We start from the raw sequence: 21,166 nt of genomic DNA, 5'->3' as shown, positions 1-21,166 counted from the left end.
GTGTGAAACTTTATCTTGCTGGGATGGACACAGAGCTGCTGTTCTGCTGGAGCTGATCAATTCCATTAATTAGTGCAGCCTTGCAATATTGATTTTACAACACAAGAGATCAATTCCATTATTTATTTTAAGTCGAATAAGAAAATTGGTTGGAAAGAACTTCTCTAATACCTAATTTGGTGTAAAAGCCATTAGGTCAATGGGTATGACAGGGTGTCAGTAGAACAGGCTCTTGAATGTAATGTGAAACTCTCCCTTGCCAATGTAATTTGTATCTGATTACAAAAAATAACATTTTGCATAGGCCTCAGTTGAAACGGCTGTAAGTGCCAAAAAATATATCCTCAATTCCAGTGAAAAGTTTCCATTGTGATGCATTGAATTCTATTCTGACTGTGGCCATAATGTTCAAGCCTAACATTAGTTTCTTCTTTACTTTCGGCTGCTTTCACCAAGTAAATATTTCTGGCAGACATTTTTAGGCTTTCACTGTAGAAAAAAAAACAAAGAAAAACACTCATCACATGCATTCATTAAAGGATATGAGACTCTTCAGTGAAAATTATGTTTTTTATTGATACCATACATGAATTATCAATGACAGAAACTAGGCAAAATATATAGATATATAGAATCGCCCTGTGACGCGGCGCTACAGGAACCAGCTATGGGCGCTTCGCGGTTTCATTTCTGTCTCAACTGATAAACTACATTCCCTAAATAGTATGCTCAGGGAACTGGGGCCTATTACTAAGAATTTTGCTCTAGATTTGGGACAGAGGAGTCATTTGAGTTCTTAACGTGAAGGTAAAAAGTTTTCAGACAACACCCTCACACCCCAAATATGAATTTTACAGCATCTCTGCATGGGAAGGGTTGCCAGAATGTCTGGGGCACCTGTTTGGCCTTTTGTCAGTGCTATAGGAGGCCCCTGGTGACTGTCCGGGAAAGACAAAACTGAGGATAATGATCATTATGCTGGTGTGTATTAGGTAAACCCCGGCCTCACCCCAAAACACATGTCATTTAATGGGTCTTTAAAAGTGAAAAGTCTTTTGTTTTTACTAAGTCTTTTTTTATTATTAACAAATTTGTAAACCATTTTTATGTTTATCAGTTAAGGACTTCCTCTTAATCTGATAAAGCAACTCATACCACTTTTCTATAGGTAATACAGAGGCTTTAATACAATCTGAGGATCACCATCCACTGTTCAGCATGATAGTCTATATGTGGTAATTAGTCTAATTTAAATGTGTTAGATATAGTGAAAGCCTACAACAGCGATAAACCGGCAGAAACTGGCAATAAATCTGGCCGCTGTGTTAAAAGATAGAGTCCTTTAAGTAATAACCTCGGTGAATAAAGCTGGTGGATGGAGAATTAACTAAAAACTGTATATATTTTTTTCTGTCTGCCTCCTTCAAGCATGGCAATGGGGATTGTACATTTGAGTTGGGCCCAAAACAGAATCACAATATGTAGAAAAATAAATAAGTCTGCTAAAATGAGGCCAAATTCATCTCATCCATGATTACTCCCTTTGAAATCTGTCTTAAAAAAAGAAAGAAAAAAAAAACCTTTACATAAAACTGACTCAAGATTCTGAGAGGATACATAGAATAACTTACAAAAACTACTCGCTAAACTATACAAGCACGGACATGTGAACATGAGGAAAATGGGAGGAGAAAAAAAAAATGTTTTTATAAACAAACAGCATAGCATTATAATTATCTTAACAATCTTATACATAGCTCCTTGGTTTACAGCTTTCTCAATTATGATTAAAAACATTCCTGGGAAACTTAATACAAAAAGTATTTTTTTCTTTTCTTCTTATTTTACAATCCTGTCAAAATTGTCTTTTGAAAATGTTAAAGTAGCAAATTGATCTTTACGTGTTGTCCTAAAAGAGAAGACTCCCCAGATAAACGTTGAAAGACTAAGCAAGTATCTGCGCAATGACAAGACGATGGATCGGAACAGACTACGAACCGGGTTTCAGAGTGTAGGCAGCGCAGGGAAACGGTGTCCAGTGTTTTGTACCGAGACCATGTGTGGTGCAGCATTAAAGAATCACAAAATATCCCCCTCTACTGATGGCTTTCCTACTATGCAAACAACCGAGGATGCACACACATGGGGCTTAAACCGCATGTGGACAGTGTAGTTGTGATTCAGCATTTAGACATTTTGGTTCCAAGTCAATTTGAAGGCCATTTCATTACATATTTAACGTGAATGTCCCAATGCATGGCCGCCTCTTGACACGATGAAATAGAGAGATAGGAAATTTCCCACAGATCGCCTTTGAAAGTAGTTCACGTCTCTGCAATACTGCTTTCTGCGTTTTAGACCCGCACCCAAATTGTCTTTATGGAGAAATCCGTTCGTACAACACAAGCCACTGGTCTTCCTGAAAGTGTGTTGCTGTGATTTTTGACATGGATTCATGACATATTTAGCATAGACTTGGGTGGAAGTTTATAACCATTACAATAACAATGATCCAACAGTAATACAGCATAACATTTATGTATCGCAGATTGTTTCTCCAACAGATCTTTTTTTCCAAGATGGTTTACCGTTATTACATACATTACAAATTATAGAAAAGAAAAAAAAAAAAAAAAAAAAAAACACCACATCAATTCATATTAAGAAAAATAGATCGGTGTTACTGTGGAAAACAGTGCAAAGAATATTCTGGGGTGTTTTTTTTTTTTTGCTTGCTTTTCTTGTCTTTATTTTTTTTTAAGAAATTGTTTACAAAAATAAAAAACTTAAAAACAAAATTGAAAACATAGAACATAAAAATAAACAATAACAAAAAACACACACTCCTGCAGCATCTGATGCTCTGGTCCAGACACGGTGCGCACTGACTCCCTCCAGTACCTCTGAGTGTATGTGTGGGACAATGTGTGCGTGTGATTGTGTGTGTTGTTGTGAATGTGAGTCATTGTGTGTGTGTTTTGTTGTGATTGTGGGTGATTGTGTGTGTGAATGTGTGTGTGTGTGTGTGTGTGTGTGTGTGTGTGTGTGTGTGTGTGTGTGTGTGTGTGTGTGTGTGTGTGTGTGTGTGTGTGTGTGTGTTAAGATTTAGCGTAGTGGTTCTCAACTCCGGTCCTCAAGCTCCGGCACAGTACAGGTTTTTGTTCCAACCAGGTCCTACAAAAACAAATAATTGGGAGTTTTAAAAAATAAAAAAATGAAGCGTTGAATTGAATTGAATTTAAACACTAATAAGTGCACACAGTCTCTACAGCCTGGAGAAAAGATGAAATAAAAGCTGAGCATTTTACCCCGTGACAAGAGCACAACAGAAACAAGGGGTGCGTCGTCATGGAAACGCACGTAGGAGAGACCCGAGGTTGGAACAAGAACCCGCTGACAGGGTCGCCATGGCGAGCACTCGGGACCCAGCTCAAATGACGGAGAACACGCTCGCACGCACACACGAAAACACAGGCAGGCGGACACGCAAGCCACCGTGGTCCGGTCCCGCCACCCGGAGCTGAGGACACCAAGACCAAGCGCCACTGAGCACGTGCGAGAATGTGAGGGAGCGACAGAGAGAGGAAGGGAGTGGGGTGGATTCCGTGACTCGGGGGGCGAGAGCAAGTTCAAAACCCTCCGTCTTGTTATCAACCCGGTGGCACAGAGCTATTTATCAACCCTCCAGTTTAAAAACCCAAAAATAAAAAGATAGAAACACAATCAAAGCGTCCAAAGTGAGCGTCCAAGTGCTCTACACTGCCCCTCAAAGTCACTCGGCTCAGCCAAATTCCAGTAGATTCACAAGTTGGGACAGGGGGTTGGGGGGTTGGGGGCCGAGCGCTCTACTGGGAGGACTGGGAGTTGTCATTCTTGCTCTCCTGGCTGGAGGGCGCCTTGTTGTTCCAGGGCGAGTGCGCCCCCAGCGCAGGGGAGCTGTGGAAACTGTCCTCATCCTCCAGGCCATTCGCCCCATCGAACTGCGAGTTCTCCAGCCGCGTGATCAGACGCTCATCCTCGTCACCAAACTCCCCTCCCATCAGAGTGGGCTCCCCCACCATCATCACGTCCTAAAGGGGACAGCAAGGGCCGGTACACATTATCCCTGTATTACAGGGGGGGTGCGCGGAATTACTGACTGCACGGATGGAATTGAAAATTGTTGATTGAGGAAAAAAAAAAAAATTATAATTTAAATTAAAAAAATGACTGTGTCCTGACTAGGTTCAATTCTGATTATTAAGAGAATTAGCAGATTCTACTCTCAAACTGTCCCCCATTCGTCTCATATCTTTATTTTGCCCCTTTAAGGACCTGGTGTAATCAACAGCTGACATGACAAATCAAAGTGAAATCCAATTTTGAGTTAAAATCAGTAAACTGCTGCTGAACCCCATCGCAGCCAGATGTGTTCTGTTGTTCTTCTGGCCTCAAACAGGTCCTCAACCTCGACCAAGATACTTCATACGGCCATGACGCCTCCCCGCCCTGCCCCCCGCACCGGGAACTGAGCCTCGGGGGCCTCCCTCCTGGCCAGCGGTGGACATCCCTGGTCCTCGAGTGCCTCATCACAGGGTTTTCATTCCACCTCGGGTCTCATTCTCGCAATCAAGCAACGCAAGAGATTTGTGACTGGTGTGCTCTGATTCTGAACGGTAGAAATCAAGCAGATATACAGAAGAAAAAAAAAAGGAAAAATAGGAAACCCTGCGCTGCCAAACGGAACATCAGAGCAAAGTGTCCCTGACCATGAATCAGAGAACGAGTTTCTAAACCCCCAGCCCCGCAAACTCCACGAGGACAAGCCAGCATCCGTGTCTGTCATGCAGAGGTTCCTTTCCCCTTGCGCAGGAAAAAAAGATAAGAAAAAAATCCCATGAGCCTGTGGCCCCAGAGGACCAGGGGCTGCCCATCGCCGGCTCACATCAGGGGGCCTTTGGAGGCTTGCAAATGATAAATAAATCTCCTCCTCCTCCTCTATGGAATTACTGAGATAACACCCACCCACCCACCCCCACTCCCCCCCCAGCCGCTAAACTGCAAATCCTGCCTCAACAACCCACGTCAACATAGTTTGTCCTCTAAGGCCTAATACTGGACGGACCTCCTCCTGCACTAGGACAAACACCCAAAACCACTGGCAACCCCCTACCATACTTAAAAAAAATAAAAAATAAAAAATAAAAACAGCTTCCTATAGTCTTGGAAGTAGCTTTTTGCCCCCTCTGCCTGTGCCCTGCGCTACACTGGCCCTGGACCTGCTAAGAGCTCACAGAGAAGGTGTGCTTACAGGTACCTGGCTGGAGAGAGCGAAGGTGTTGGCGGGACTCTTCTTCTTGCTGTTGCTGTTGTTGTTGTTGTTTCCGCCACCGCCGCCGGAGCTCATGGTGCTGCCGCCCGACACCTTCCGTTTCCGGCGCTTGTTGGGTGCCTGTCGGGCCGGCTCGGCTGTGGGGGAGAAACCACAGAGAACCAGACACGTGGATTACTCAAACGCGTCTTCATCGACAAGGTCATTCAGCGTCTCCGTCCTCCACCATGTCTCATTTCAGGATGGGTTTCCAGGGGGAAATTCAGGTGTTACAGCAGTGAAAAACGGTGCAATCAAGAAAGACATTAAAACAAGATAAGAAATGACACATACAGTATGTACACATACAGTCAACATGGCGTATTGTTGTTATTATTAGGATTGTGTTATTAGGATTGCCGTTAATATTCGTATCATGCCATTCTTTTTCACTCCTATACTGCTACCACACTGTTCCTATATACACTATTTGAATTTTGATATTTCCAATTATATTCTGTATTTCTATACCTTATATTGTATCCCAATTATTATACTATAGTATTATTACTACTGATGTAGTAATAATACTCTCACTACTACTGATGTAGTAATAATACTAGCAATAATTGAACATTATTGCTAGTTCATATGAGAATATATGAGAGAGAGAGAGAGAGAGAGAGAGAGAGAGAGAGAGAGAGAGAAAATCAAGTTGTCAGGAGTGATTGAATTTGGTGTTTGGGTCAAATGCAAGACAAAAGTAATTCACCTCAGCTGCGAATCTCAACACGGCTCTTTCCCCCCGGGGATTAATAAAGTGTCTTTATTTTATCTTATAGGAGGAGGATTTCTATGGGATTCTTTGGGCCAAACGATGAACATTTATGTTAAAGCCATGTGCATAACTTTCAATGTGTGGGGCTTTTAGCTGATAAAGGACTAAAGGATATAAATACTGTGTGTACGGTCATTGTTACCTGGTGGTGCCACCATCCTCTGCCACTTCTGGAAGAGGCAGGTCTTGAGACAGTCCCTGGGACTGAGGCTGTAGGTCTTATGCCTGGACATCAGCTCCTGCATGGGCTCCAGGATCACACATAGCTGCATCCACAGGTAAAAGAGGCATTGGCAACTTGTTAAAACAACTTAAAAAAAAAAAAAAAAAAAAAAAAAAAAGTTTAATCGATTTGAAAGCATCAACATAAAAATGCATGCTTACACGGAGGTAGTTCAGCGTGGAGTTGGACAGGCCGCATCTTGTGATGTTTTTTGCCAGCTGGTCCAGCATCTGGGGATCCTGAATATGATCATAAAAACCAGATCAATGATAAATAAAAACCATGAAACAACACCAAGATCCTACTCTGCTGATGTGTGTGCGTGCGTGCGTGCATGCGTGCGTTCTATGCCATTTGTGTGTGTGTGTGTGTGTGTGTGTGTGTGTGTACGCGCTCACATGCATGGCCAAGATGCTCCTGGGAAGGACCTCTCTGTGTTGCCTGATGCTAAAATGCCACGTCTTGATCCTCATCATGTCGTCAAACATGAACTCCAGGTACAGACGGCCCTCCACGCAGACCTGGACCAGAGTAGGAAAGCGAGATCAGTCCATTGGCGGCGGGGTAAACAGTAAAGAATGTGTTTGGTCGAAAGCAGAGCGTCTCAATCCAGCGCGCTAGTTGTCCCTGTGCTTCGGGTTTGAGCTCCTAGAGCTGCTACAGTTGTCAATGTTTAGGTTTAGATTATTGCTCATTTCTGAGATAACTTAAGTTTATTATATTGTTGCCAATTTTCTCTATTTTAAAGATCATTTTTAGGTTGTATTATTGTCTGTTTTTTTTCAAGTGTATTTCATCATTTAAATTATGTTTTACATTTATATGTATTACCAAATTTTAATAGTTCATTGTTTCATATTAGGTTTATTTATTGTTACTTTTTAGGCTATTTTCACATTTCTCCATCTTCTAGTCAAATTTTGAGGTTTATTGTAAATTGCCAATTTTTCAGCATTTTCTTCACTTTACTGCACAATTGCCATCTCCTTTTTGCAATTTTTATTCTTATTACTTCATAATTATTATTGAGTTTTTATATGAGTTGTCGTTAACGTGGCAATTTCCCTCTGCAGGAATGACTAAAGTAGCCATCCATCAACGCAGAGTTTGGAGCTAAAGTTTGAAGCACAAGAGGTTATTCTGTGGTAATGCCTCCATACCTGTGTGAACATGGGTTTTCCGTTCTGCGTCACCATGGTGCACTGGTCACAGTCCAGGGACACAAAGTTGCTGTGGAACGACTCCTTCGGATGCTTCAACACGTAGAAGAGCTCAGTGGCGCCACCCTCGAAGATACTCCGGAAGTACCTTGGGATCAACGTCCTGCCAATCGCTGCAGACAGAAATGTTTCAGACAATGATTGAACAATTCTGAAGTAAAGTAGGCTCCCCCTCATTATGAACATACAATTAAAAATCAACGTTTTATTTTCATCTTACTGTATCGTTTGGGGCCGTCCTCCAGACAGAAAGTGATGGTGAGCATGGCGTCGTCCTCGAAGAACTCTGTGGTGAAGGCGTCCCACCATAGATTGTCACAGTCCTGAAAAAGAAAAAGAAGAAGATTCAGATTTCGATCCTAACAAGAACATTTGTCATGAAGCACGTCACTTAAAAATGCTTTTTGCTTCCATCTGGGAAAATAAGATTCTGCTTAAAAAAGTACATGCCAATGGAAAAAGTGATATTTTTTCTTTCAAATATGAACTATATTTATTATTTCTAAATCAGACTATCAGTGATCATTTTCTCGATAACAACTTCATAAACATAACCCATGAATAGTTGGACGGGCCTATCCCGAAGCTACCAATATATTCTCTCCAGTCAATCAGCACAAAACATGCAGTGAAACAAAAACTAAAATGCCTGAATAAAAGACCAATTCCATTAATATTGTTTTGACAGTAATGTTGATGATTAGATGTATGTTAAACATACAAAGCATTTTACGGGGTTTCTCCAAGTATCATTGAATAATTGGCTAACTTTTTATTCTCAACGTCCATTTCTGGGTTAATATATGTAACAGGTTTTTTCTTAAGAAGCAATAAATGTAACACCATTAAAATGGAATAAGAGACAATTTAAGACATATACAGAATATATTCAATACTTTTAATGACAGGTGGATCCCCCTAGTGTATTTCCTGTCTCTTGAGTAGTTGTCACAGAATTATTTATTGTGAATTGCCCTTTCTAATCTTGTGTATAATACTAAAATAATAATAATAATAATAATAATAATAATAATCCATCTCACTTAAAATTTCTTCCTCCTTAAAATGAGTCTCAGTGAAAAGCCGTCGCTGCCTCACCTCCGTCCAGTTCTGTAGCCTCTTGTTCAGCTCAAATATCCGGTAGTCTGTCTGGTTCCCGTATGGCGTGTGTCTCCTAGAACACAACGAGGGGGAATTCAACCAACACCCGACAGTCCACCCACAACGCAAAAGACTTCTGACTGTAGTGAATTTACAGTCTAATTTATTGCCGCGCCTTCATGCCCAAGGGGAGGCACGTGTGAATAAATAGCATGAAAACTGTATTTAAGAGGCACAAAGCTCCACCACAGTTCAGAGACACTCACCCCATTCCAGGCTCCATATACGACGGAGGGTACATGGGTGTGGGCCTGGAGAATACATAGAAATAAAAAAATATTCAGAAATCTTTTGCATGGACGTATGGAAGTATGAGTCTTTAATAGGGATTCAGGGATCCATTTGTCACATGCTTGTTTGTCCATCTGTGTATGCACTGTATCTGTATGTTTGTCCAATCGAACATTAATATGAAATCTAATATGATGAACAGAGATAGAAAACTGTAAAAAATAAAAAAAATGTACAGCATAATATAACAGGAGGGAATTTAAATTCAAGGACACACACACACACACACACACACACACACACTAACATTGATCATCTCATTCCAATGGCACCTGTCAAGGGGTGTATTAGGATATATTAGGCAGCAAGTGAACAGTCAGTTCTTGAAGTTGATGTGTTGGAAGCAGGAAAAATGGGCTAGCCGGCAGGTCTTGTGGGGTGTTCCCTGTGTGCAGTGGTTAGTACCTACCAAAAGTGGTCCAAGGAAGGACAACCGGTGAACCAGCGACAGGGTCATGGGCGGCCATGGGCTCATTGATGCACGTGGGGACCGAAGTCTAACCCGTCTGGTCTGAACCCACATAAGAGCTACTGCAGCACAAATTACTGAAAAAGTTAATGCTGCGATAATAGTGTCAGAACACACAGTGCATCACACCTCGCTGCATATGGGGCTGCGTAGCTGCAGACCGGTCAGAGTGTCCATGGTGACCCCTGTCCACCACTGAAAGCGCCTACAATGGGCACATGAACGTGAACCATGGAGTAATGGAAGAAGGTGGGTCCGTCTGATGGATCAGGTTTTCTCCTACATCATGTGGATGGTCGAGGTTAGGGTCTGATCCGATTGAGCATCTGTGGGATGTGCTGGAACAACAAGCCTGATCCATGGAGGCCCCACCTCACAACTTACAGGACTTAAAGGATCTGCTGCTAACATCTTGGTGCCAGATACCACAGGACACCTTCAGAGGTCTTGTGGAGTCCATGCCTCTACGGGTCAGAGCTGTTTTGAGGCACGAGGGGGACCTATACAATATTAGTGGTGGCTTTAATGTTGTGGCTGATCGATGTGTGTGCATATGATTATTTATCCTTAGAAAATAAATGCATTTTACAATGAATAATAGTAAAAAAAATTCCTAAGTTCTACATGCTTTCCATTCTTGAAAGGCAGATTTACAAAACATTTTATAAATTGTTTCTTTAGATTGGCATTGGTCCCGGAAATTGTAAGATATTTACAGGTTTTTAAACAGTAAAAACAGAATCAAAAACCATCTATTGAGGGTGAATTTCTGTCACCATGTTTTATGACAATCAAATGGTAAGGACTCTAGTCCCCTTTAGGTTATGTGGTTGTATTGTACCTCCAAATTAGGTCCTATTACATTTAATGTACTTCATCGTTATCTCTGCAACTTCCCGTGGCATTTCAGGGACAGACCTACCCCACATCTCTGTCCAGCATGGCGCCTGGGTGGAACGGGGGAAAGGTGTTGCCGTTTGGGGGCTCCTTAGGGGAGTACAGCTTGAATGACTTTGACGAACAGCCTGCACACAAGGGGGGGGGGGGGGGCAGTGATTTAGAGGAGATTACGAATTTTAAAGACTTAGATCACAGTTCAAATCACAGCATATTCTACATAATCTGACGAGTACAGATTTTTTTTCCTGACAAATTAAAATGCATTGGCCGAAGCAGTTAACTGCCGCTTTTCATAAAGATAAAAAACAGTGAGTCCTAAAATGAACAGTGAAATGAATCCACTCTCACTGTGGATTGTGGATAGTCGAGGCCCGGCATGTTCTTTGTGTTCTAGTATCGGCCTCATTATAGCAAACCCTCCTCTCTCACATACAGCCCCATCTCATGTGATCTCAAATGCTGTGTGTGTGTCTGTGTGTGTATGTGTGCCTCCCCCTCTGGTTGCTGCTCTTCCACCCATCCCCCACTCCCTCCCTCCCTGCCCTGGCTGTTAACTCTTGTCTGTCCGGATAAGCCATTCATAATGAAACATCTCCACTACAAACACAGCCTCGTCCCTTGAAAATATATATAATAATAACAACACTCCAATACCACGACCCCTGCAGTCACAGCTATTGTATGTAGGCTAATTTTGCATATACAGGTCATTGCAGTTCTGAACGACAAGATTAATGGAGAGGCCACTACAGAGGTAGAGCCAGGAAATGAATGTGACTGTGAATAAAATGAGGGAATGAGGAAAAAGGATGAGTACGGTTTTTAATGACCGTGCTTACATGCGTTATTTTCGCTGGTTTCCAACCACTTTCCAACTACAGTTACTTTCTTCTTCTTTTTTTTTTTAAACCTTTCTACTCAAGGAACACTCCAGAACATCCTCTTAGATAGGGGGGGGGGTGGTTCTCTATGGTTCTCTATGCATCACCTATGACCTCCAGGCCCACCCCTCCACAGCAACAGCCACCCACCCCAGACACCATTCACCTCGGACCAATAAGCCTTTGTTCGATCTAGTTGTACCATAAGTAAACTTCTGAGACACTCTTTGTTTAAAAAATTAAAATTTAAAAAAATTTAAAAAAACACTGACCACACATCAAATATACACATTTTGATTAGAGCACTTCGTACACACAATCTGAACAGAAATACATATGCAATAATGTGCAATGTAATAATCCACCCGTATTATTACATTGCACATTATTGCATATTGCTGCAGACTGTACCCTTATTTATGGAACCTCCTGGTGGCAATTTTAAGGGGGTGAAAACTGTGCCCTGATGATGTTGACTACAACCTAGTAACTCAAGTGACAAATGGATATTGTAGACATGGGCAACCTGTGACATGAAAGATTTCTCTGGCAAAGGGATGAGGGAAAACACAGCAGACCCTGGTACACTGAACATTTTGAGTCGTTGAAACAACTTAAAAATTGCTGGAATTCGTGAAATTGATATATTTTGAGGCGTTCTCAAGTTGAAATTGAGAAATCCAGATGCACATTTTGAGTGGAGAAAACACATACAGGTTATTATATAGGTTGATCCAATGACTCCACTCCACTTTTTTTTATTTCTAATTATCACCCAAGCCCTGGTCTGTATGACTACAGCAAAGTGTGCGGGAGAAGAACGCAAACAATGTAAAATGAATGAAAGTGAAAATTTTAACATATACACACACACACACACATATACATATATATATATATATATATATATATATATATATATATATATTCTTCCATCCCAACTGTTAAGGAACTAGGGCTGCATGCATTACAAGCCGAGGGCCGCGTTTATTTCTATTTGCATAGGACGGATGCCATTGCTGAGCTATTTTTGCTGCTCAAACCCCGTCGCCATTCGTGGACATTGGAGTTTAATTCAACCCAACTTGTTTTTTTTTTATTTATGTTTTTCGCGCATTCCTCTCCAAATCGGGCCAGATCCCCCAGCAGCCTGAAGTTTACCTGCAGAGAAAGGTTCACCGGAGCGCGGTGTCCTGCTGCAGCCGCTCTGCGGGCCGGAGCTGCGGGCTTGCGGGGATCCTCCGCGCCGTAGGACCGCACGGTCCTCCCCGGTCCGAAATACCCCGAAACAAGATTAAGAGTAAACAACGGGGCGTCGTTTTTTACCGGTTCCGGAGGATGCTTCGCCGTCGCAAACCGCACGCTTTAAACGTCATTTATCATGGGATGGTGCCATCCGGTCTACCGCTGAACATGTTCCAGAGCAGAGTCTTTGTTCCTGGCAGCCCGAGACAATGTCTGCTGGCCCCGCCTCCAGAGGAGACCAGGCCCCGGTCCCTCCTCCAACAACCAGCGGCCCCCACAGGGCCACTGCAGCACTTCACTAGCCCTACAATATAGATCGCTGGATAGAACCGATAGATAGATAGATAGATAGATAGATAGATAGATAGATAGATAGATAGATAGATAGATAGATAGATAGATAGATAGATAGATAGATAGATAGATAGATAGATAGATAGATAGATAGATGGATAGATGGATAGATGGATAGATGGATAGATAGATAGATAGATAGATAGATCCGATAGATAGATAGATAGACAGAACCGATAGATAGATAGATAGATAGATAGATAGATAGATAGATAGAACCGATAGATAGATAGATAGATAGATAGATAGATAGATAGATAGATAGATAGAGTGTGTGTGTGTGTGTGTGTGTGTGTGTGTAATAACCCTGACATAATAGGGTTGGCCAATATTGACTAAATCCAATATGACAATATTATTTTTCACTGATTACATCATTATCAATGGTTTGGCGATATTTAGGGGATGACTATTGGTGCTTTCATGAGATCTAAGACTGTAATTAAACACAAGAAAGATATGAGTAGTAGTCAACAGTCTATGACTTTCAGAAAAAAATAAAAAAATGCATAACTTTACTGTAATGCAGGCTCAAAGACAAAATTAAACTATATCACAATATCACGATAATCAAATCACAGACGATATCTATATCTAATATTGATATCACAATATCAATAATATATTGATGTATCGCCGATAGACGGACAGACAGACAGACAGACAGACAGACAGACAGACAGACAGATAGATAGATAGATAGATAGATAGATAGATAGATAGATAGATAGATAGATAGATAGATAGATAGATAGATAGATAGATAGATAGATAGATTTAATACATTCTCAATCACTATTAATATAGACTATAGAATTGCTGATCACAATGTGATAATATTGCTTAACAACAATTTCAATTTGTCGCCGAGCCCTATTTGTATGAGAGTCTTCATCATATAGGTAATACAGCATTTAATATTCCAGCTTCTTTGTAATGGTTTGAATACTAATAATCTCAAGTCTCAACTCGAAAGTCAAAATGAAAATATTTTATAGAGCTGACGTGGGGGCACTGTCAGTTGATTCATCTCAACTAACTCATTCAACCCACTCGGTCCTGAATGGAGACATAAAAAATGCAATATTTGACTGGACAGAACCCTTGGCCTTATTTTCGTCACAGTGGTGGTCCCATGTGAGGGACATGTGATGGAGTGGGACAGAGGGCCCTTCGCAGAGCAGCATCTCCTTCTGCTGGAGGACACTGCAACAGGGTCCTCCAGCACTGCAACCAGCTGCTCAGTGGTCCGTACCTGGTCCATCCCTGGTCCGGACCAGTTGCTTAGAGGTTGGTCACATGGTCCTGATCCACTACACACCTCCTCCGTCTTATCTCCCCTTCTCCCTTCTCTCCCCCTCGGCCATGCGTTTCACTTTTGTAGGTTATTAATGCATTGTTTTTGTTGACAGAGACAAATGAATGAACACCACAAATCATAATATTTTGTCTATGAATTAAATTCTTTGGTCAATTTGGCCAAGATTGTATTGTTATTGTTGTACAGAATTTGAAAGTTTGTTTGAAGACAGACAGACAGACAGACAGACAGACAGATATGAAATGTATGCTTTTATCTAGGTAGGCTTTAGCCTCTCTCCTCCTTCTTACTCTATAGCCTACATACAGTATGTGCAGTCCTTGTGGTCACTATACGGACCACTGGTCACTGCCACAAGGGGGCGCAGAAGCTTGTGGTCCTCAGTGGTCAGTGGACTATTACTGTCTTTGTTGTCCGGATGAATATCTGTCCATGCATGTTTTGTGTAATTGTATGAAATTAATTGATGTAAGTTCATTTAATCACATAAAAATTTAACCATTCCACTGAAAGTTCAAGATATTTTGTTTTACATTTAAACTGAACTATCTTTAGTATCTATCAATAGTAGATACCCATCTACCTATATATCTATAGTATCAATCTATATATCTATAGTATCTATATATCTATCTATAGTATCTATCTATAGTACTTATCCATCCATCTATAGTATCTATCTATCTATCTATAGTATCTATCGATAGTATCTATCCATCTATCTATAGTATCTCTCAATAGTTTATATCTAAAGTACCTATCTAAAGTATCCATCCATCAATCTATAGTATCTATCCATCAATCTATAGTAGCTATCTAGCTAAAGTATCCATCTATAGTATCCATCATCTATCTATAGTATCTATCTATCTATTTATAGTATCTATCTATCTATCTATCTATCTATCTATCTATCTATCTATATAAAGTACATATGTACAGTACCTATCCATCTATCTACTGTATAGTACCTATCTATAGTATCTATCCATCTATAGTATCTATCTATAGTATATCCATAGTATCTATCCATCTATCTATAGTATCTATCTGTAGTATCTATCCATCTATATATAGTCCCTATCCATCTATAGTATCTATCCATCTATCTCCGGTATCTATAGGATCTGTCTATCAAAAGTATCTATCTATAGTACCCATCCATCACCTATAGTATCTATCTATAGTATCTATCTATAGTATCTACCATATCTATCTATCTATAGTATCTATCTATAGTACCTATCTATAGTACCTATCCATCTATCTATAGAAGGGGTCGGGAACCTTTTTGGCTAGGAGAGCCATAAAAGCCAAATATTTCAAAATGTATTTCCTTGTGAGTCAAGGAAATACATTTAATAAAATTGAAGGCATTTAATGCGTGCATTGTTTAAGTAAGGCATACATTTTTAACGTATAAAACATCTCTGAGTACTTAAAAAAGCACTATATATAATAAATGTCTCTTTGTTCTTCTTAATAATATTGTTGTTATACTGTAGCTAACGAATAATAAATGAAATACTTTTTACCATTAATGCGACGTGTGATGCTGCATGGTTTTGCTGATGGCCTTGTAGTCTGGTTCATACGTAGTGAGGTTAAGCTTCATGCAGGCGTCTTCCATCAGTTAAACGTGAGCGTAGGTTGGTCTTAATGTTTCTCAGATGCGAGAAAGACTGCTCACATGCGTATGGAGAGCCAAACATGGTCAATACGGCAATACCGCCACACTGCAGTGTGTGCTATGTGACGGGAAGCTCTTTCCAAGTTTTAAGAATCAGCTGGTCTTCAGGTTCAAGTTCAAGTTCAAGAGATTATTTGTCACTTACATATTACATTTGTTTCCATTTCTGTCCACTTGTGTTCAACTGATTGGTCCGACTCGAGGCAGGGAGTTTTATTAAAGTTTCTTACAGAGGGGATCGGCGCATGGGCTCGTAAGCAGTCCAGCAGTGGAACGCAATTCCTCCTGCGCCCAAGAGGATCATTATTATCCACAATTATTATAATAATCCTCAGTGATATATATAATTGTGGCCTGCGTGCCGCATATTGAAATGAACAATAAAACTCTTTCCATGTCGGCGCACCACGGCCAGAAAGACTCCGTCTCCCTCCCTAAACCCTTACCTGTGGGCAGAGACTCCCACAAGTGGCGCCTGAGCAGAGACCGGGGAGGGGCAGGGCGCCGAGTAAAAGGCGCCCCGGAGACTTTCTGTGGTCCGCAGCCGGTGCTTGACTACGCCCCTTTCTCCGCCACATTTATATTTTGAATTTGATTTTCAAAATTGTAATTTCTCTTACCTGTTTTACTTTAAAATGACACAGAATAATTATTTATTACTTGTTAATTGTGATGAAAAATTGTAGCTCTAAATTGTCTGCGAGCCATATACCGTCGACCCCTGATCTATAGTATCTATCCATTTATCTATCGTATCTATCTATAGTATGTATCCATCTATCTATCTATCTATCTATCTATCTATCTATCTATCTATCTATCTATCTATATATATATGTATAGTATCCATCCATCTATTTATAGTATCTATCTATAGTATCCATCGTCTATCTATAGTATCTATCTATAGTATCCATCCATCTATCTATCCATCTTCACACAAACTTCAAAATTCTGTACAACAATAACAATACAATCTAGGCCGAATCGACCACAGAATTTAATTCATCGACAAAATATTATGATTTGTGGTGTTAATTTATTTGTCTCTGTCAACAAAAACAATGCATTAATAACTTACAAAAGTGTAGCACAGGGAGGGAGAAGGGAGAAGTGGAGATAAGACAGAGGAGGTGTGCGGTGGATCAGGACCAGGGACGGACCACTGAGCAGCTGGTTGCAGTGCTGGAGGACCCTGTTGCAGTTTCCTCCAGCAGAGGGAGATGCTGCTCTGCAAAGGGCACAAAGACCACTCCACAGACCTCTCACTAACTGTTCCGGACCACAAAGACCACGCCACAGACCTCTCACTAACTGTTCCGGACCACAAAGACCACGCCACAGACCTCTCACTAACTGTTCCGGACCACAAAGACCACTCCACAGACCTCTCACTAACTGTTCCGGACCACAAAGACCACGCCACAGACCTCTCACTAACTGTTCCGGACCACAAAGACCACGCCACAGACCTCTCACTAACTGTTCCGGACCACAAAGACCACGCCACAGACCTCTCACTAACTGGTCCGGACCACAAAGACCACGCCACAGACCTCTCACTAACTGTTCCGGACCACAAAGACCACGCCACAGACCTCTCACTAACTGGTCCGGACCACCAGCTTCAGTGCCCCTAGTGGTAGTTGCCAGTAGTCCAAGTCAGTGACCATGGTCGTTGGGCAGAACACTGAATTGGCTATAACCCATGCTCCGTAATTTATTGCGTCTTCATAGTTTGATCCAATTGGTTTATGTAAAAAAAAATAATAAAATAAACTCTCCAGGTAATGATTGGCCACCATTGCAGATCGAATTGCTGCTAACAAGTATCAGGTTGGTCTTCCTGTTGCTACCTGAGCAGTGAGCATTGTGGAAACACAAGCCCAACAGCAGCAGCCGTGGCAGCTCGCTGGTAGTGATGGCAACAAGGCAGCAGACAGAACAAACACACCGCAGCCGTCTCTCTGCACTGGATGTTACTGTGGCTCGACAGGGGGAAGTTAACATGACAGTGTGCGTCAGTGATAGGAAAAAAATGATATCAAAAGAGGGAGAGTGGGAGGTAGTGTGTGTCTGCGCGTGTGTCTGCCTGTGTGTGTGTGTGTGGGGGGGGGGGGGGGGGGGGTAACCATACTGTTCTAGTTTTAGCTCCTATGACGACATGCAGAAAACATCAATAGACAGTGCAAACTGAACACACATTGTGCGACATCCAAAATGGTTGAGCTAAGTCCTAAAAGCAAAAGGGAAAGATCCACACCAACAGCCCCCCCCCCCCACCCCCCCCCACCCCCCCCAACACACACACACACACACACACACACACACACACACACACACACACACACACACACACGCACACACACTAGATGAAGCAGCAAACTGCTCGGCTTGGCTGTGTTTATGCTTTTCCATGTTTGACATGACGCTGGCTGTTTTTCACTGTAAGCTGTTACCCACACTCAAGTCATAACCAGCTCTGACAACCAGCATTTCCATCTCCCTGTTGCTCATGAATAAAGCATTTTCTGATGTATGTATTTTCTATCCTTCTGCCACCCCCCAAAAAAATCTCCTCGTGCCATTTTTTTCCCCTCTAATTTCTGATCCGACCCCCCGCCCCCTTCGGCTGGGTGGCACATGCCAGCTTTCCTCTGCCATTCTCTGTTCCTGAAGCAGATGTGACATCACAATGTTCTGCATCCTCACTCCCCTCCCCCTCACCCCACCCCCACTCTGCCTCTCTGCATGCCTCCCCAACATCTCTGTCTCCCACGCATTCCTTCTCCCGCTGCCTTTGTGCGGAGCCATTTTGATCCGATCTCACAAACCAGATCTGAGAGAATTAGGGGGGGAGCAAATGAAGAAGTAATAAAGACAGCGAGAGAGAGGGGGGAAGTAAATGACAAAGAAATAAAGAAAGAAAGAAGGAAAGAAAGAAAGAAAGAGGCATTGCCATGCTGAGCCTGTGAGGCGAGGACAGTCTTGTTATTGTGCAACAGTAATCAAAACAGCGCTGGTTGTGTGGCTGCCATCTTGGCTCTGTGTTAAGTCACTTTCCTCCAATCAGGAGCCATGTGACTTTCTGCATGAGGTAATGCCACAGCTACTGCAATCAGCACGGAGAATGGGGATGAGGACGGGCGTGAGAGAGGGAGAGCGAGCGCGAGATTGGGGAAGCAGAAATTGGAAAATTGGAGGGGGGGATTAAAGTGAGATGGGTGAGAGAGCGGCGGGCAGAGCGAGCATGCTTGTGAACGTGTGTATGTGGAGATGTGAGGGGGGGGTGACTTCAGCTCACAGGCAATCTATTTTTACCACTTAGTCTGAACAAAAGGATGTGATTGCTCCACCAGTTTAGGGCAGATCTCTGGCATTCTATTACTAAAGGCTCTCCGAGGCTCATTCAAAGTCCAGTCGCAGCGACAGCAAGTGTCAGGGAGATGTGGACAAATTCAACGACAAGACGACAAATACATGCACACACACACACACACACACACACACACACACACACACACACACACACACACACACACACACACACACACACACACACACACACACACACACACACACACACACACACACACACACACACACACACACAGTGCTGTGCTACGTATTTCTCCCCGTTTGTCGCACATTAGTTAGTACATGCTGGCTACATGCATCCACACCACAGATACACTACAGTGCTGAAGTGACGCCTGCCTCCAATACACCTTGTGCAAAGGAAGGGGGAGTATTGGCCCCCACCACCATCTTGAAAGAATGTAAACAAACCAGCCTTCAACTAATGACATCAAACATGCACGCACACACCACACACACACACACACACACACACACACACACACACACACACACACACACACACACACACACACACACACACACACACACACACACACACACACACACACAGACAGACAGACAGACAGACAGACAGACACACAAAGCCCTTGAAAGTAAAGGTTTCGTAGAGTTCTGAGAGTTCCCCTGTGCTAAACTTGCCCCAACACGATCCTGCAAGCGCTATGCTTCTGTGTAAAAACGCATAACGTGTGCACGTTGTGTGCGTTGGCGATCATATTTGTGCGCCACAAGCACGTTGTCGATGTGCTGCTAGACCTCCTTCGCCGTGCATCCTTCAAGAACATGTGGATGCCATTAAAAGTCTTTGGTCCACTGTTAAGACTCTCAACAGACCGAGTGAAGCACTACAGAACAGAGTGTGTGTGTGTGAGATAGAGAGAGAGAGAGAAAGGGAGAGAGAGAGAGAGAGAGTGAGAGAAAGAGTGTGTGTGAGAAAGAAAGATATCAAGGAGATGGGAGAGCAGAATATCAAAACAGAGTCCTTTCAAATATAATTTCAACTGATACCGCCATTGAATCCAGGCATGAGCATTAAAAAGATACTGATACCCTAATTCAATCTACCCTCTCTAGTGTCCCCGGAGTGGATACAGCGATTCAATTTCTGTCTGTTCCTCCCCCGGTGCAGTGGGTGCTGGTCTGCTGGTACTGTGATGTGAGTTCCCAACTATTCACCAGACGAGCCCTTAAGCCAGGTGTCTCTGGAGGCTGCGTGCTCTCCTAAGTGAGGAGAAAAATCCTCCCAGACGAGAGATCTGCAGATAAAACTAACCAAAACATTTCACTCGCCTAAAGACCAGCATGTACAGGCCCACTGAGAACGCTCCTTCATGGCGTCCCTCAGAAAGTAGCACTTTTTAAACATCACCACACCAACAGAAAATTAGGCAGGGTGGGGAGTGAATGATAGAGAAATTGGAATCAAAGGGTTTTTGTCTATGCGGCAGTATTCACAGGAGAACCCACCAACACACAAGCTGAGGGGATTGACTCAAGATTTTGGAGAGAGTTACCAGTGGTTACCAAAGTTGACACATTGGTAACCAATGTGCGCACACACACACACACACACACACACACTATAGAGAAACCAACACGCAGATTGACACTAAGGCCCGAGGCTGAGTTACACCACTTTTACACAAGTCACCTTTACTGACAGCTGTACTGAGCAGAGAGAGAGAGGAGGGAGGGAATGAAATAAGAGGGAAAGATAAAGAGAATAAAGACATTGAAGACAGGGATATGTAGCCAGGATAGAGGGGGGAGAGAGAGAGGGAGAGTAGAGATGGCACTTACCGGGGCAAGCACAACCTCCAACAGACATCTTCTCACATGTTGGGCTCTGCTTGGAACAAAACAGCTGCGTTCAGTCCACACGCTGATCGCATGGGCTAATTC

General features: G+C 42.5%; 1 protein-coding gene across 6 annotated transcripts; it reads right to left on the bottom strand.

The window, feature by feature from the left end:
• Window positions 1-561: 561 nt before the first annotated feature.
• On the bottom strand, window positions 562-21,166 carry ldb1a (LIM domain binding 1a). 6 transcript variants are annotated; one of them, XM_080016355.1, is made up of 11 exons: window positions 21,065-21,166; window positions 10,415-10,517; window positions 8,939-8,983; window positions 8,670-8,745; window positions 7,792-7,894; window positions 7,512-7,684; window positions 6,750-6,872; window positions 6,513-6,590; window positions 6,271-6,394; window positions 5,291-5,448; window positions 562-4,070 (listed from the first exon to the last, which is right to left on the bottom strand). In XM_080016355.1, the coding sequence occupies exons 1-11, from the start codon at window positions 21,090-21,092 to the stop codon at window positions 3,846-3,848; spliced, it is 1,236 nt and encodes a 411-aa protein (XP_079872481.1). In that variant the 5' UTR covers window positions 21,093-21,166; the 3' UTR covers window positions 562-3,845. The 6 variants fall into 6 exon arrangements, with proteins under 6 accessions (XP_079872481.1, XP_079872482.1, XP_079872484.1 ...); XM_080016356.1 differs by having other exon boundaries at window positions 5,297-5,448; XM_080016358.1 differs by having other exon boundaries at window positions 562-3,174; window positions 5,297-5,448.

This window comes from Zeus faber (assembly GCF_960531495.2).
Source record: "Zeus faber genome assembly, chromosome: 16".
NCBI classification, from domain to species: Eukaryota; Metazoa; Chordata; class Actinopteri; order Zeiformes; family Zeidae; genus Zeus; species Zeus faber.
This window is presented reverse-complemented; position numbering and strand designations above follow the sequence as displayed.